The sequence below is a fragment of the Rhea americana genome, unplaced genomic scaffold (assembly GCF_003343005.1).
Source record: "Rhea americana isolate MKP2758 unplaced genomic scaffold, rheAme1 scaffold_36, whole genome shotgun sequence".
Lineage (NCBI taxonomy): Eukaryota > Metazoa > Chordata > Aves > Rheiformes > Rheidae > Rhea > Rhea americana.
This window is the reverse complement of record NW_028186490.1, coordinates 2,023,445-2,041,544: the sequence shown is the minus strand read 5'-3', so window position 1 is coordinate 2,041,544 and position 18,100 is coordinate 2,023,445. Positions and strand designations below refer to the sequence as shown.

Here is an 18,100-nt window from a genome sequence, read left to right as displayed (position 1 = left end):
CATTAAAGGCTAGTTGTCTTTATGATTCGCTGTGATCTGTAATGTCCTAACAGGTTAAAGAGGCAATACTTATATAAAACCAAGCAATAGTTAATCCCAGAAGTTCTTTTCAGCCCCCCCCCCCCCCAAACACTGACTAAACTTGATTCTGTTTAATTTGTGAGATCTGACAAGTTTCTTTTTGAGATCATATCACTACTAAATTTAAATACTCAGTAGCATCTTAGTGAGGACTGTATTGCAAAAGAGAAAAAAAAGGTAACAGATGGCAATGGCAGCAAAACATCCAGAAAACCTTTCTGTATGATTACCTACAGTATGTACTATATCTGGAACAATACTAGTTCCTAATGTGGACATGCAGCAATAGTGTAAAAAACTGACTCTTGCTGGTTCCAATCTGTGTCATAAACAAGAATAAGCACTGTTTAAGTCAGTTTTCCATAATTTTCCTGTACTAATGTAATTATCTCAAGGAGAGGTAAGCCCTTGCCTCATTTAGGTACATCATATTTTCCAAGATTTTTGGAAATCTTGTATATATACATATGTATATAAACACATACATATATAACCTTTTTATGTTTAGCAAATCAATAAATATTTAAGAGAACTTTCTGAACCAGGAAAAAATCGAGAAGTGATCGTAATATAGTAAGTGAAATCTAAATTCAGTTGGTCTCCTACATGGACTTTCAGGCAGAATTTCATACATGCTGTTTACCAACTGTTGCATAGCAAAGATAAGCTTCCTTCGGTGGACTGCCAGTCCATCTTTTATAAAATTCAGTACGAACCTTCTAAGCCAGTTAATTGTTTTTCAGGTTTCTCCTTCCACTCTCCCAGAAAAGCAAGCATTTTCATCACAGAAAATGCTGTCAAGAATAGGAGTAAGGGGTACGGAAGCAAGTTACAGCACCTCAGCAGCTCTGCAGTAGTCCTTCACATGTTTTCTCCCAGCAAAGATTTACTACTGGGCAAGCACATGCATATGGCAGTGATTCTGAAGCAGGCAGCGTGCTGGATATTCCCTCTTTTAACCTGAAGTAACTTGTTCATGCATCTCTACGCTAACACGAGCGAGCTATAAACCTCTACCAGGTCAAATGTTATAATTGGCATCAACTGAAACATCACATTCTTTTGGCTCCTCTTTCTCAGCTGTGACTGCGGGTTTCATTTTCCAGCGACACTTTAAAGTTAATTTCTCTCTGTGAATAACGGAGAATTGGAAAGCAGGCAACACTTCTGGACACAAAACAGGTAGGCCCAAGAGATGTTTACTTTTGTAGGACTCACCGTCTCATTTCCAAAAAGGACGTCAACATAAGGCATGACTTTCATCATAGGCTCTTTGTAGAACTGGCTAATAAATGGTGCAGAAAGATTCAAGCTGAAGATCTTGTTGTTTGCAGAAGCCTGAGCAGCCACTTTTAATATCGCTTCTGGTGACACTGTCAGGAAGAATCCCTGTAAACATACAAACAACAGAGTATTTTACTCATTTCAAATTAGGAACTGCATTAAGTATGTGCCTCTAAAAGGAACCCCTTCCTACGCACACCTTTTCCATCATGCATTCACAAATAGAAACACTGCAGATAAATACTGTCTTTGCATTGAGGTATTATGGAGGTGACAAAGAATCTGTATATGCTGAGAAAGATAAGCCTCTAAAATTAAATATAATTCACTACCACTGCATTCTATGCCATTTACTTTCCATAGCAGCTAAGAGTATTGTTTGTATTTAAAAGGTGTTATATTATAATTCTAAATGCCCCTTTTTGGTAACAGAGTCAATCTGACTTTGCTGCTTAATTCCAATGCCCAAGAAGTTGGCTCTACGTGGAGCTAAAGGATTAATTAAATCTCTTGCCTGAAGAATTACCTTGTTTATAGTAAGTATGTAGAATATGCTATCATTCCTGTACTTGTTGCTATTGTTCTGCATGACAAAGCCAGGTTTTTCATGTTTCCACACAGTATTTTTCATTTTCCCACAACCACAGATTTCATACTTTCTTCTCTATGTAGGCATTTCCTGAATTACGAGAACATGATCCCATTCTATCTCTGTTAAAGGAATACAGCTGCTGATAGGAAGGGAGACTGTGATGCTCTCAGCTATCGCACTAAAATAGAGCTGCAGCTCTTTGGCCTGATATGAGGTGGACTCTAGAGTCTTAACAGGACACGTATCTACAATCTTCAGCCAAAAATACACAATCCCTTTCCATTATACCTGTTTTTTTAGAAAATGTAACAATGTATTTCACCAAAAAATTAAAAATAAACAGAGAGATTGTCCTTCACACTTAATATGAAAGTTCTTGGTTGCTAACAGAGCTAGAACAAAGATTTTTTCAAGATCTCTTCTCCCCCAAGCTGAACCGCATGTGTTCCAGATGTTATTTAAAGATCACATAGTTTCATTAATCTACTAATTAGACATAGTCTTTACACTAATTAAACAAATTTTAGGTGTTCCATCCCTGCAACTCTAAAAGCAATTTTAGCAACTGTTCTGAAAACTGTGTATAAAAGTCATTTTCAAGTAAGAGCAGCAAGTGTTAAATTTAAGGCCAGAAGTAACCTCTAAGGCAGAGTAACAAACAACTTTGAGTGGGGTCTTATAAATAAATTGCCATCTCAGTTTGATGTTTTACTTTGCTACTGTGACACTCTAAAAGGTGTAATAGTGAATCAGTCTTATTTTCTACTTTTTATCCATATTATTCTGTCTTCAGATCACAGAATATCTGTATTTTTACCCTGAATACTTCAGTTAACAGCTCATCGTAGGCTTTCTATTCACTAGAAAAATAATATAATGAAGAGTCTACAGATTAAAGATCACTTAGAAAATCTTTCCATTTATTTCTGCCTACTCCAGGCTCCCCTGTCTAGCAAATACATGATCACTTTTAAAATCCAGGCATGATTCTCTACATGACAATGAGAGTCCAAAGGGCATAAAAATGCTTTGCATCTTGTGGAGTTACTCAGTACCTCGAAAGACTGGAATCCTGTAAACATCCAGGCTTCTTTGCTATTTTTATATTCTGAAGAATTAAAGTGAACCATTTATATAACATCTTGTCTCCATAGCAATCTCTACCATCTTTTAGTGTTTCATTTAATGAACAGAGCTGAATTTTTAAAAAACTGTTCCAAACACAAAATAAAAACCTTGCAAGGCTAACATGTTGCCAGCTGTGGATAAATCACAGATTGCTATACAGTGGTCTGCGTAAATAGTAACCTGGTCAAATAATTAGGCTTCTTACCAATTTTAGGCTGAAAACTTGATCTGAACTGAAATACATCTGATTGTAATTTAAGGTACAGAACACTATCCCCGTGAGAGCTAACTCAGGCCTGCATCCAACTCTCTTTTCCTTTGGAAAAGGCAACATAAAAGTACTGAGATGCAGATAGGATAGCTTGCTTTTCAGTTCCTGCATAGTAAAGCCAGGGACTCTCAAAAGTTGCAGCTCTGTTTTCTGCTTTTCTTTAAAAATCAATTCTGCCATTTAATTTCACTCCTCAAATAGCTTTTTCTTTTATATTTTTAAATGAGTATTTGATAATGAAACATTTAGAAATTAAGAGTTAGGCTTTAGACAACTTTCCTAAAACTTTGCTTTAAAGAACTCTTCCTAAAACTTTGTCAAATACAACATTTCCTCACAAAAATAAGCTCTGGTTGTACAATTCACACAACGGAATTAAGGTAGAAGCAAAACATATAAAATCCGAATCAAAGAGATCTGGGTTTAAAGAAAGCTAAGTATATTTTTCCTCCCTTAAGGATTTCAATAGAGTTTGACTTTACCTGTAGTGGAATTCCAGTTCCAGCTATGGCCAGTACAGTAAATAAACATAGTATCTTAGTTTGAACTGCAACTAGAGGCCACCGACCACATCACTGCAGCATGCTACAATTCTGAACAGGAATGAATTCCACCAAAGCAAACAAGTTTTCTTATATCTCCTGGGGATTCCTAACAAAGAAAGCCACTCCATCTCTTCCTCGGAGCCACGGATATCCTGCTCTTTCAGCTGCTTCTGCTTGTTGTACAGAGAGGTGAATCTACAGGAATATCTAGACTCTAAGTCAACTCTTCTGACCTGCTTTCACAATTAACTCCTAGGCAACATAATTTCTAGGTATTGTTTCTGTGACAGTACAGCAAGGTTGAGAAATGTCAAGTAAGGACATCTTAAAAGTTAAAGAAGTATAGGTTAGGAACCAATGGTGATTTGCATCTTAAATTTCTTTTCTTTTTTCTTTTTTTTTTTTTGTTTTTGTTTTTGGCCAATATCAGCACCAATTCAGAGATTTCCCTTGGGTAGACTGTTGGGTAGAACATGTGATCTTATATCTCTTCACAACATCTGTGGATTTTTTAGAGCTAAAGTCTCCCAAAACACAAGACGAAGACCACTGATTTAAGAGACTTCAAATTTTAGTATTAAAAAGTTCCTTTCTCACTAAAAAGAACATTAGGAGGCCTTTCAGAAGATACTCTGTACCCATCTACACACCTCAGTCCGCTTCTGATAAATATGGAAATCTTTTTATCCTCAAAAACCAATGGTACCTTAAAACAACTAACAGGAATTAATAGGAACATTTGTAACCAAAAGATGAGTCACTTGGTTAGTACACAGAAATTCAAATAGCCTGGAAAACTTTAGGTTGGGGTAATCTTCTACACAAGACTACTGTAAAGGTATCTATCTTTGTGAAAGAATGTTATACATAGAAGAACATATCATAATTAGATAGGGCAGTCAAGGAATGTGAAAGGAAGCACTGCAGTACTGAGGAAAGCAGTTACACACTAAGGGCTATCAGACATCCTTACAGCACGCAGTACTCCTTCGGCCTGCACTGACCGAGGCCAAGCGCACCAGATGCTACTGCTTCATGATGTGCCACAGTTTGCTGCTGCTCAAAATGTAGCGAGCTCTTCCATGCCAGGAAAAACGTGCCGTTGTACTATAAACCAGAGAGCAAGGCTAAACTAACATATACGTCAGGAAAACAGGATGACTTACCAAATTATTTATATGCATGTTTGTATGCATACAAACACACAAAACGCACAGATACCTCTCTGCACTGTATTTAGTACTTGTGTTTAAATACAATCCATTGGTAGAGAAAAACATTTTCCTTGTGGCAGAAAGAGAAAAAAGAAATAAGAAAATCACATGTGAGTACTGCAGATGCAAGGCTATGTGAGATGCAGTAGCTTTTTTATAACTTAAGAGCTTTAAAAAAATCAAGATATGCATGATAGCACTAGACCAAATACAGAGAGAATATCATAGTAATCTTGCTTCAACAATATTTAAGAATTCTTTGACGCGCATTTACAATATGCCAGATTACTGCAAGAAGAGGATAGTCTTGTACTCACAAGTCTGTCTTCCTTTTTTATTTTTATTTTTATCAGACCCTAGCCTTACTGGAAGGATTTAGCAGGCTTCTGCACAAGCAGTTTGTCCTTGGAAGACATCTGTCTCATTTTTATCACACGAAGACCCAAAAGGTTTCTTCTGACCCACACTAGGCTTACACAGCACTAGCAAGAGCAGATGTGAGTACAGCAAATTAAGGGTGTCAAAAGTGTCAGCAGCCCAGAATCAGTGTGTTGAAGTATCTCACGAAGCCAGAACTGCTCTCTCTTTGCTTAATGTATTTCTGTATAAGGTGCTCTATTCAAACTGAGAGGCTGATCTTGCCTCTTGTCATTTGTTCACCTGAAAAAACACACTTGTACTGTATCTACACGGATTACGTACATTTAGTGATTTCATAACGTTATAACGAGGATCAAGATATGTATTTTTTAACTTTCTTTTTTCCTTAAAGCCAAAACTGAAATCTGTGACCTAGTACACATTTAGATAAAACCAGACTGAGAGGATAACAAATAACTTTGTATTTTTGGATTTATTATTGTTGGAAGCCACAAAAGCAATGTTTATAAGAACATGTAGAGATAATACAAATTCTCATTGCTCTCAAACCTACCACTCACCAAAAATGCTTCAGTTTGCCCCTTCTTCTTTCTAACTCTTCCTCTGTCCTTTCCCTCACCTCCCCCTCATTTTTAAAGCGGTTTACAGGAAAATAACTTCATCATATGAGTGCCTGTTTTTTGAATCACGATACCCTGAGTTAATTTTCAAATAGCATTTGGTAACAATGTAAAATGAATGAATTGTAAGTGTGAGTCAAAATATTTAACATTCAGAAACATATATACAACCATCTGCTGCCATTTAAGATAAGTTATATTTTACCAACATGAAAGAATCACATCATTTAATCCAAAATTATTTTATGGCAAGCATTTACATAAAAATGCAGTTACAATGACATCACACTCATCCATCTAAAGGGTGGGATTTTTCAGGCACACAGCAAGTTGGGCAGTTGTGTAACGACAGACCTGATAAATACTGTGATTCAGCAAAAAGCCCTTCAGAACACACCTAACTTCAAGCATGTGAACAATTCCAGTAAAATCAGAAACTTCTCAGATGCAAACGGAAATTTCTCTGCTAACATAACCAAATCAGACCTTCAGACCTGCTGAAGCCTCCTGTACTTCCCCATACACACAGAGAACTTCAGGTCACACACCTGGGCAGTCCTGCAGCTTTGCCCTACGACCAGTTTCATCTCTGGCATCCTAGAGGAGATAACAGGGCTTGGAAGGAGCAAAGCTGCCACACGAGGGCAATTCTTGGCATGGAGAATGAACCACAAGGTAGCTACTTGAGACAGAAGAGCTTACGGAGGGCTGCCATGTACCCTACCCTCTGAACGGTACGGAGCACAAATTCGGTGCAGTCCATGTCCCACCCACTGAGTCAAGACAATGAAATCTTCTTCTTTCAAAACAGGAACCACAAAGAATCTTCTAGGCAAGTTAGACCAAAATCTCCGTCTCTGCCTCAGTATGTAACGTGAGTTTGAAAGAGCAGAGAACAATTAAAAACCAGAAGTTATCTTTAACACTGAAATATCCAGGCATAGTGTTCTGAAGGTGCAGCACTGCCAAATTAGCAGACTCAAAGGAACACACACTTCTTCCTTTGAATTTTGAGCATTTATACTTGCAACCTACATGAAGTCATTTGATAAAACATTTTTATTACTGAGATAGGGCAGAAAAGTATCAAATAATATAGATATTAAAATATTCCTGATTAAAAAAATCTCCAGAAATAAAAAGAAACAAAACACAAACAACATGACCTCTGCTGAAAGGGGAAAAAAAAAACTCTACATAACTTTCTGCTTGGGAAATGTTCAGTCTATAAATAAGTAAAATATATGAAAGTTGTTTTAATCTATGCAGCTATTCTTCATGTCACAGGTTATTTAGGAACTTAGTACCTATACAGTATCAATTGCATTTTTGAACTACACTTTATCTTGTAGTGATCAGCAAGCGGTTACTTAATGAAACAAAACCCGCTGCTTTTCATCCAGTTCCTACCAGAGACAGTTGTTTTAAATCAAAAAGCAAGGATGGCAAAAATGCAACAATTTTTCTGAGTAATTGTTTTGGCTTGTTCCTGTATGCATTGTTTATTTTTATGAAAGTATTGCTTTATAACGGGAAAATGACTAAGCTGTAAACTATTGTTCTATCATTCCGAGTGGCCAGTGTTTCTGTTTTTGATAAAAGCCAAGTTTCAAACAGTTTTCAGTAACATAGGGAAAAAACCTAACTGTCAGTAAATGTGCTTATATTGACCCTGACATTTTCCTCTATGATGGTGCCAACATGTCAGGAGGAGAGGATTGCTTTCAGACTTGAACAGCTTCTTTGTTGCTGAAGTGAACTCTGATTGCTGCCATATTAGTATCTATCAGATTACAACAGTAGCAGAAAACCTCCAATATTTGACATTATATGTTAAAGAAACAATTATTTTATGCACATATTAGCAATTGCTTTTTTTATTATTTAAATGATTTGGGAATCTGTTTCAATTCTGATCATTATAGATTAAACTATGTCTCCTCCAGGAAGTTCTTTGAAATCATTTTTAGGACCAAAAAGAAAAGAAAAAAAAAAAAAAAGTGACAACTTACGAGATACATCCTCACGGAGCATATAGACATGAACTTAAACAATGAGGTGCTGATGTAAACACATGTGCAAGAGAGCAGGAATATACCTAGTTCTGCATTAAGGAAATCTCTTATGTCCACCCCTCCCAATTTTTCTCTTTGCTAGAAATGACAAAAGACTTCATAAGCTCATTTGGGCAAGATGAATTAAGATCTTAAGAGTACAGTTAGACATAGTTCCCTGAAGTCCTTTGTGAAGGCTGCAAAAGATCTCCATATTCTCTCTAAAGTTCAGCACAGAGCTTTATGCGAGTTTATGAAGCTCAGAGCAAGATGTCTATTATTATTTATACCAATTTATTATTTAGGGGAAAATATTCATGAAACAATCTGGGAGGCAGGAGTCTTAAGTTTTTATTCCTTTGATTAAGTAATTCAACCTTTTTTGTCTCTGTTTACCCACTTGTAGAATAGTTATAATGATAAATACACTTCCATTGGCAGAACCAGTGGGAGGTTTAATTACTTAACATTACAGAAATGACTGAAATTCTATGTTGAAAGGTATTATAAAATACAGGGTATTATCATCAATAAAATATAAGCTGCAAATCAAAAAAGCTATGATAAAGAGCACGCCACTTTTCTTCCCTCCAAAAACAGTTTACCATACTACTACTCCTTTTTTGAAAACAAGCTTAAAGCTTACTGAAAATGCAATGTATCATGAAATGTTTTCAAAATTAAAAATAAAGAGAGAAACTAATTCACCTTTTATCCTTCTGAAATAATTCTTTATTAATAATAGGCATGCCTAACCCATCAATAAAAAGAGGAAAATGTTGTGTTTGGATCAAAAGTAGGTTCAGACATACCAAATACCGTTTCATGAAACAATAACCACAAATCTTAAAATTGGCAATTATATTATTTATGATTCTAGGAACAATGAGATAATTGATTTTCAATCTTAATTTCCACAATTTTGCATACAATCCCAGGGTCCGATCCTGGCAAATAAGCATTTCAGGAAGTAAGGAATAAGTTATTGGGTATGGTTAATTTAGACCCTTAATGATTATGCAACATTTGCTTTTTTGTGTATGGCTAGTTACATTAATATAATTTGGCATCTCATTAATTACGTAAACATCAACCATATGTTGAATTCATTCAAGTTTGTTGTGTACATAATATTTACAGTATATTAGTAAATTGAGAAAAATCTATGCAACTACAAATGCATAGAGGATTTCTAATTCTCTAGATACTTAATACTTAATTTGAAAGCTCTGCAAGCAAACATTCAAAACATGCCTATGCCTTCCTTATTCAAATAGCCTTAAACAAGAAAAGAACAAATATGAGGGTTTTTTCTTTTTTAAAAAATTACATGAGCTTATATCAGTACCATGGTTTATTTTGTAAATACAGGTAAAACACAAAGACTAAAAAATGACCGATCTACACATTACTGCATTACTAGATGACCACTATTGACTGACTGGGTATCAAAGTTTTTAAAACGCCTGTCGTGTGAGAGTCGTTCACAGCTGGCATATCAGTATTGCTTACTTACTATTTTTGTCCCTAGCATCTCATGGCCCGAAATTAAAAAAAAAAACTTCCGCTTTGTACATGCAGTAGACTTCTTGGTTATGTGATTATCCACGCAAGCACCGTGACTTCTGCAGAGCAAGGGGGAATTACTTTGGGCTTGCCCTACGGCACCTATGAGGGTTATTTGCTTTGCCGACAAAAAGGGGCAGAAATATCCTCCCCACCACCCCGTCCTGGATTAGTGCGCGATACCTGCAGCCTCGCAGCATTAGCGGTCCCAGAGGATTCGGAGGAATGCCGCCGGTTACCCAAGGTAAACAACTACAGGATTGAGTCAAATGCCATGAAAAAGTAAGTCAACTCCAGCATGACTTATGAATTTCCCTGTCAACAACATGGTCCTGGTATGAAAGGCTTTACTTAAATTCAGTTCAGAAAACAGATAAAAGGACTTTCTTACTGCAACACTTCAGTAGAAACCTTCCTTCCCTCCCCCCGCCGCCTCGCCACCTTTGAGATCTTGTAAACTGTAAGAACGTAGTGGCCTGGGGATTAAATATTAATCAAAGTCATTACCATCATCGCTAGAACATTTTTCAAGAGCCCCAAAGAAAGAGCATATTATTTCCCTACTAAAGATCATATCATCAGAAAGACTACGCTGATACTGGAGCATGGTAGGTGTAAAGAGAAAGAAAAGAAATGACAAAAGAGGTAACACAAAAGATTTCTGAAGCTTGTTGTACTGTTCAAACGCTAAGTCATCTTTAAGCAAGTCTGCTTAAGTAAAGGAAACTCAGAAAGGGCAAAACACAGAACCACAGATGCATACAACATATTTATAAATATGTTTTTTTTCATGTTTTGGTTCAGTTTTGCTGAACCACCTGCCTTCCCCCCAGCAAGCAAACAAAACAAAACAAAACAAAAAAAAAACAAAAAAAAAAAACAAACTAAAAGGAAAAAAACAGCAAACCAAGGACCAAAACTTCATAAACTATATCCGTGAAAATCCAGACCAGCTCTACAGCTTCAGTGGAGATCTAAACTGCTTTGGTATGCAATACGGCTATTCAAAATGCTAGCAGGACACCTAGCACTAGCACTGCTTCCAGAAAGACTTGTTCTTTGCAGGAAAATAATGACAAGTTTTATGGAATAAGAGGGCTTTTGCTATTTGCAAATTAAGGTGTAAACGATTAAATAAAACAAATACCCTCTCTGGCTCCCAAGGGTCTTTGCTAGCTGATTTTAAACAGCTAGGGTACCCTTATGACATGTTTAATTTAATTTATAAGCAAAGTTATTGCACAGAATTAAGTGTATAGTAAAATAAAATGCTCAAAACAACTAAGAGAGCAACTGGTAAAATAAAGGACATATTTCTTTTAATTCCTGACTTCACTTTTACCAAGTTTAAATTTAAGAGCACTAACCGATCTTTTTAACCATTAGCCTTCTGACAATACTAGCCCCAGAACAGCAAGTTTAAATAACCTTCTTTCACAGCAAATATAGCATTTACTACAATCATGCAATTAGGTCCTAATCACTTGGATTAATTACCACATCAGGGGTTACAATAAAACATTTATTGCTCACACTTCCACATATTAAAATTCATTATTTAAAAGAACATTATTGTTTGGGCTTTTAATTTTCATTAGGTAAAGACTACCGTATAGCTTTGTTTCTGAACACAAATAAATGGGAGTTAGAACCTATGCTAATTCTAACAATTATTAAGAAATATAGTTGAAATACAGACAGTTGCTCATAAACAAAGATATTTTCACTTAAATTAATTTCGGTACGTAACTACAATTACCGTCTGTATAACGCTTGTGCTCATGAAGAGCTACGCGAGCGCTTAGCATTAATTATTACAGCCCGCACGTGTACCTTCCTCAAACTGAGAGAGGCTGAAGCACCGCTGACCACTACTAGCCTTTCGGAGCCCGCTCAGCCCTGCATCAGGTTCGGGCTTCCTCCGAGCTCCGGAGCTCCCGCTGTGGGAGGCAGCTTTCGGGAGCAGGGCCGCCCCTGCCGCCGCGGGGCACGGCCACGCCGCCGCCCCAGCTCTCGGGACGCGGGGCACGGCGCTCTCCTTCCCGGGAGGCTCCCCGCGCACGTCCCAGCGGGGCTGCGCGTCACGCTGCAGCTCAAGACGCTCAGCTCTGGGTGAGTTTTAACTTTCTGTTGGGTATTTTCGGTACTTCTCCACCGGATAATGACTCCACTCCTTTCACCTTCCTTCCCCACCTTCACACAAAATCAGACTACAAACGCAGGACATACGACTGAGCAAACGTTTTTTTCCATTTAATTACAAAACATGGGGTATTTGGCTTCCAAAACATTCCAGTGCCATAAAAGATAAACAAGATACAAATCAGGTGCGCAAACTAAGGCTGAGAACTAACTTTTTTTGATGTGAAAAAATACTGAGCTTTCAACTCAAATGATTTTGAGAAGGAGAAACCTTTGAAAACTGAGAGGAAAACATAGCCCTTTGCTCACTGAATACATGCGGCCTGAGGCAAGGCTCCTTTAGGCACGTTAGAAATACAATCTACACACGCAGCTTCTCAGTCTTTCTAAGCAGGTATCCACGTTCCCCTGGGGTAGAGGTCCCTCCTGCAAGTGTTGCAGCTTTTTCTGGTGATGTGGAGCTAAATAGCTTCTAAGAGGAACAATATCAAATCACAGATATTCCATGAAAAACACAACTGTCTGGTAAAACGGAATTCAGGAAATCTAGAACCAGTCTGCTCACGTACACACATCGTGATGCATTTTTTAATGGCACAATCACAGGCCACTGATTTCAGAATGTTATATTCTGTAATGTTATACCTTTTGTCTGCAACAAGAGAAATACATAGGCAGTATTTTCTACTTAATGTATGATAGACAATGGAATTCATAAACTGTCATGTAAATGAGAATGTATACTTCCAAATCAATTTACAGATTAAGATCAACAATGCAGAATGCATATAACAATTAGCTAAATTACTGGTAACTCCACTGCTGACCTCTTTTGAAATGCATAAGCCTCAAAACCGTTATTTTATGGAAGCAAAGTTGTACTCAAGGGGATATTTCCAAGACAGCAATTCTGTTTTTGGAATATCAGCATAAGCCCGTGAACCAAAGTCTCTCTCATTTGCTAGTCCCAAAATTAGCTTGTCCAGTTTAATTCCATTTGCTCAATCTTGAAATGTTAAAGTGTACATGGAAAAAGAAGAGCGCTTTATAAGAGTTAGGATATTCTTAAAAATTTGTATTTGAAAACATACAATTGAAATTACTTTTAAAACTCACCCAAGTTTTGTAATGTTTGAAGAAGTTCCACACAGGAAAAAAAAATCTCATTAGGTGTGAAACATTAGACTATCTTTAGAAATACTCAAAACAACTGAATGTGAAGCAGTCTGCCTAACTTTGAAGTTGCTCTAGCAAATCTCCAGGGGTCCATTTCAACTTGAATTATTCTATGATCCTATGATATAGTAGAGTTGCGAGTACCTGAAAAATACGTACTACATGGACAGAACACACATTCTCCAATTTTCTATCAGCTTCTAGGAGAGTATTTCGGAGCATAGTATTCATGTACCTATAATAATCATGCAACCAAGTAAGTTTTTATATCCTGAAATAAACCCCACAAAATGCTTACACTTTGCAAATGAACCACGTAAATGCATTCAGAGCAGAATAACCCCTTGGAAAGTAGGTCCTCCTGAGGCCCTGCAGCATCTCATAGGGCTCCCCTCAATGCCACGTCGTGAACTTGTTGAAATCGTAACAATGCCGGCAGCCCCATGCGGCCACAGTCCTTGGCACATGAGTAAGTTCTCCTGCAAGGACATGAATCATGAGAGTTCTCTGATTGTTTTCCCCTTTACTATTACTTCTGCCCATCCTATTTTTGTCCTTAAAAATAAGGGAGAATAAGAAAAATAGACATTAAAACTACAGCAATGTACTTAACAGTAAGTGTTAACTTATGTGCTAATTTATATACAATAATCATGATATTCTAGATCTGAAACTCCACGAAACTTTAACCTTGATACATTGGACATGTATGAATAAAGATAAATGAAAAAGCATTCCTTTTCAAATCAACATTTCAGCTCACGTTTTAGTGCTTTTCTAAGAAAAGGAAGTTGGAATCTCTCAAAGTCACCTCCTCGCTTCTGTGAGTTTAAATTCGTTCCTTATGCTAAATAAACATCATTTTTCCCTTTTAAACACCCAAACTAGAACATTTTGGATCTGTATAATAAGCAAGCTAATTTTAGGGAATGAAAATTATTGGTCCCTGTGGAAGTAAAATGCAGCATGCATTCTTCAAAGCAAATGTGGAAAGTCTCTGCCTCAACTTTTATATGTTTTTTAGGTATCAATGACATTCGTTCATTTATAGGAAACATCCACAATTTGCTGGAGCTTGTTTTCTCTTTAAAACAGATAACTAAGAAAATCAACAGTTTTCTCTTTATTCTCTTTCATGGAACATCTCCTTATCAATTTTCATGGTCCAGCCAAGCCAGCAGAGTCTAGTAAGCAGCCAAACTCTGGCACAGTGGTATTAAACACTTCCAAAAATAACAAGAACAAGAAGTGACAATGTTACCTCCAAACCAAAGATCAGAAACCACAGATAAATACTTTACACGTCTACAACTTTCTGATACTTCTCTGGTTTTCTTCAGAAAGGGCGATAGAGACACACATCAGTTCTTGTCACAAAACTTCCCTGGAGAGCGCTGTCTATACAATGGCACTAAGAGTATCTGCAGAACAACACTAAGCTTAAGAAGTGGACTTCTGACAAAAACATTCAAATACTGCTATAAAATCACAGAAGAATGTATCTCCATCTTCAGTAGCCTCCTTTATCCGTAGCAACGATTGCTGTTAACCAAAGGGTTAAGCAGTTAGCACTGACATGAACAACAGAAAAACTGCTTGACGATTCCACCCTCATTCTAGTCTCTACCAAAGCGTCAAGTGTAATTATAAATTTTCACCAAAGATGTCAGATTTTTATGTTAATCTCTGCGCAACCTGACATTGCCATTCTTCAACTTTTACAGATGCGAAGTTATCACTTTGTTTGTATGTCACCACAGACAACATAATCAATAGTTTTCATATCTTTCTGTTCATACATTTTTTTGAAATGAATTTTGAGAGCGCTGCCTGCTTTTGTTTCACTATGAAACTTGTTACTGCTTGAATAGAGCGTACTTAATCTCAACAATAAACATTATAATGTACGATAAAGCAGTCAAGAAAAGAAAAGTTCAAGATTTTTTTCAGTCCCCTTTTTAACATACTCTGTCCTTATCAAATTAATATCTAACAACAGTCACATGAAAGAAACACAATGGATGGCTTTGTTCACTTAGATGTACTAATCTGAAGTGTGAACTCCCTTCTCCTCCTTTTCCTTTTATCACCTACGTTTCTGTAGCAGGGAAATCTTATTCCATGAAACTCGATGAAAAAGAAATTGTAACTGGAATTAACTGGCTTATAAGATGCTACCCCACCTCATCAGTATCAGGATCTACAAACGAATGGATTGTTTATTGTTTCTGTACGCAAACAGCTGGCGGGCAGGCGAGCGAGGTGCTCCTTCCGATCCGTCACCCGGACGAAGGCAACACACGGGCGCGTTCAACTATTCCTGTCAGTCTGCAGCAAAACTCCATCCAGCTCTGAGCACCACCAGCAGTGCTCTGTACTGGAAACAGATGCTGACAACTTTTTATAAAAAGTTGCAAATGACACTTCAATTGAAAAAGTTGTAGTTCAGTGCCCCCTGTGAAGGCACGCTTAATTCTTTACGTGCCTACCTATATATCTATTTTCTATAGATGCTATTGAAGTATCAATGTTTAAAAAGAAAAAAAAAGTTTATTAATCAGTAACCAACACACAAAACTGAAACATGAAAAGAAAAATAAATATCTTGCTGGCACAGGCTTTATATTTGCGTTTTACAAATCAGCATCATTGTGCCAACAGTGAATTCAGTCCTGATTTAAGAATGCTTCCTGAACGAGTGTTTAAAACTTTAATTTTTGACACAGACTCATGGGAAACTTCCCTTCAGGACACTAAAAGAGACAAAACTGCTCCAATAGAAAGAAATTATTCTTTTAAGAACTGTTAGGGTGATCTAGGTTAGTTTTTAGGTGCTATCCTGACCAACTAAGCAAGCGCTTCAGACACTTAATATCAGACAAAGTCAAGATTTTCTATTGCCAGCACCAAAATGATTTCTTCCAGTGTGAAATGTAACTGGACGAGAGTCCAAAAGCAATGGTTTCTTGCATAATTCATGTAGGAAAGCTTAGGAATGTGCTTTCAATACTGCACCTTCCCAGATGAAAATGGATATAAATAATCACAAGGAAATACGTTTTATGTCATTACCTCCGTCTAATCCTAGCGGTTAGATTACTGTTAGTTGTTAGATACTCAGTTCCTGCCTTGTCTGGATGTAGAGGAATTATTTGACCCCACTTTGAATCAGTGCCGCAGACTTGTGAAGGTGTGCAGTTAACTTTGCAAATCCGACAGCACCGCTGTGTAAAACTTAATTCACATGCGTAACCTCTGAGTAATACCGTGGTACGGTTCAGGCTGCTGAAAAGGCGCATTTCAGAGAATGGGCTGCAACACTGCAGTATTTTGGCACACAGACACGGAACAGAGTTTGAGGTGTCCTCTCACCCTGCTTACTCCTCACAATCCCCATTTCAGACATGGAGGAGTTGCAGAAGCCTTCCTGTAAAGTCGCTTCCTTGGCACCTACTCTCCTCAGGGATGACCGCTTATAACTCATGTACTCTGCTAAATCCCTGTCCATTCTCACCTCACAGAGAAGGAACTGCAGAATATTCTCTATGAATAATAGTCCTTGGAAATTATTCAACAATTTCAAGACTTTATGATACATTTTAGAATTTAGATATTTAATAGCACTGATGACTAGCAATTTTCCACAATTACCATTATAATCATTCTATGTTCTGAGAAAAGGATACAGATGACAAGGAGCTGTTTGAAAAATTAGCTTTTATAAAACATCTTCCGAAGGCCTGGCATTTTGGCACAGCAATACTTTGCCTGCTTTTCTGACTGCCTGTTACAAATTTGAATTTGCCTTTGGATACTCTTCTTATGGCAAAGGGTGTGTTCTAGGGAATTTTCTACCTTAGTTTTCCTACAGTGAATCATGTATCTATTCAGAGATCATGCTCTTCCAAATGAACATCCAAGCCTGTTAAAATAGTCTGCCAACCTACTGTGAAATCTGGGAAATGGCACACCCTCACAAATGCCAGATGTAGCTCTGCCCACAAGAAAAGTCGGAGGGTTTCCTCCAATAAATTCCCATTTCTTTTGTCTGCCTTTTGGGTGATATACGATACCACTGCAGATGTATCCAATTTTATTAAAATTTGTCCCATCGGCTCCATTCTGGAAGGAGAAATTTGAAAATTACCCTGAGCTTGTGCACATTTTGTGACATGTTGTTACTGAGCCAAAACCAAGGCTTACATTTCGTTTTGTTTAGTTCAGGTGAGCTCCACATCTAGTCAGACAAGTGCCTGTCTGTGATGGTAAAAGATAGCTGTATTTCAATAAAAGTGCTTGGATAGCTGCGCTTCCATTTCAGTTCATTTCCCAGTTGGCACGGAAACTGGAATCATGTCCACTTTGGCTGAGTTTGAAAATCAGTGTAACTAGCCGTGGAGTTCAAACATGAAGCTCTCCCATGGGGCTGCAAGCAAGAGACACAGATCTCCACTGCAGTTAGCTCTACAAATCCTGGCAGAAGCTTTGCTACAGAATTCAATCATAAGAGTAAGATTTGTTATTTTTTATAGCTTTATCTTGAAAGAAAAGCTTTTCCTAAATGAGTGGCTATTAATGTACTTAGAAACACTGAGAGATACTGGTAAATCTTTACTTAAAGATATCACTTAATTCCACTCCAAAGACATGACTAATTCAGGTAAGAATATAGGAAACTCGCACAGATGAAAGCACAGTTGCCTATGGCCTTTGCTAAATGTAATATTAATGAAATTCTGAATCATTTTACTGAAAACTGTCCTAAAAATCATCATCTAGTAGAAAACTATCTACTGGAAAGTTTAAAAAATTGTAGCAACTCAAAGTAATTTCTCAAAAGTCCTTTTCCGTAAAATATCTACTGCAAACATAAACATGATAATTCACGCAGAGAACAACTGCAATTGTAATACATTCAAGATTTTTCTAAGGGAACATCCTAAGCAAGTTAAGTCAACTTTTTTTGAATTGGAAAGTACCAAGACTTGACATTAGGCTAATACTCAATTATCTTATGCTATATAAATACTGAATTACCTGTAAACT

General features: G+C 37.2%; 1 protein-coding gene across 1 annotated transcript in view; it reads right to left on the bottom strand.

Annotated features, from left to right (window-relative positions):
* Nucleotides 1–18,100, bottom strand: part of ADK (adenosine kinase) — a 287,852-nt gene that overhangs the window by 82,354 nt on the left and 187,398 nt on the right. The window contains exon 6 of the mRNA XM_085312279.1: nt 1,300–1,470. Coding sequence (XP_085168405.1) covers nt 1,300–1,470 — 171 coding nt within the window. The remainder of the gene's footprint in view (nt 1–1,299; nt 1,471–18,100) is intronic.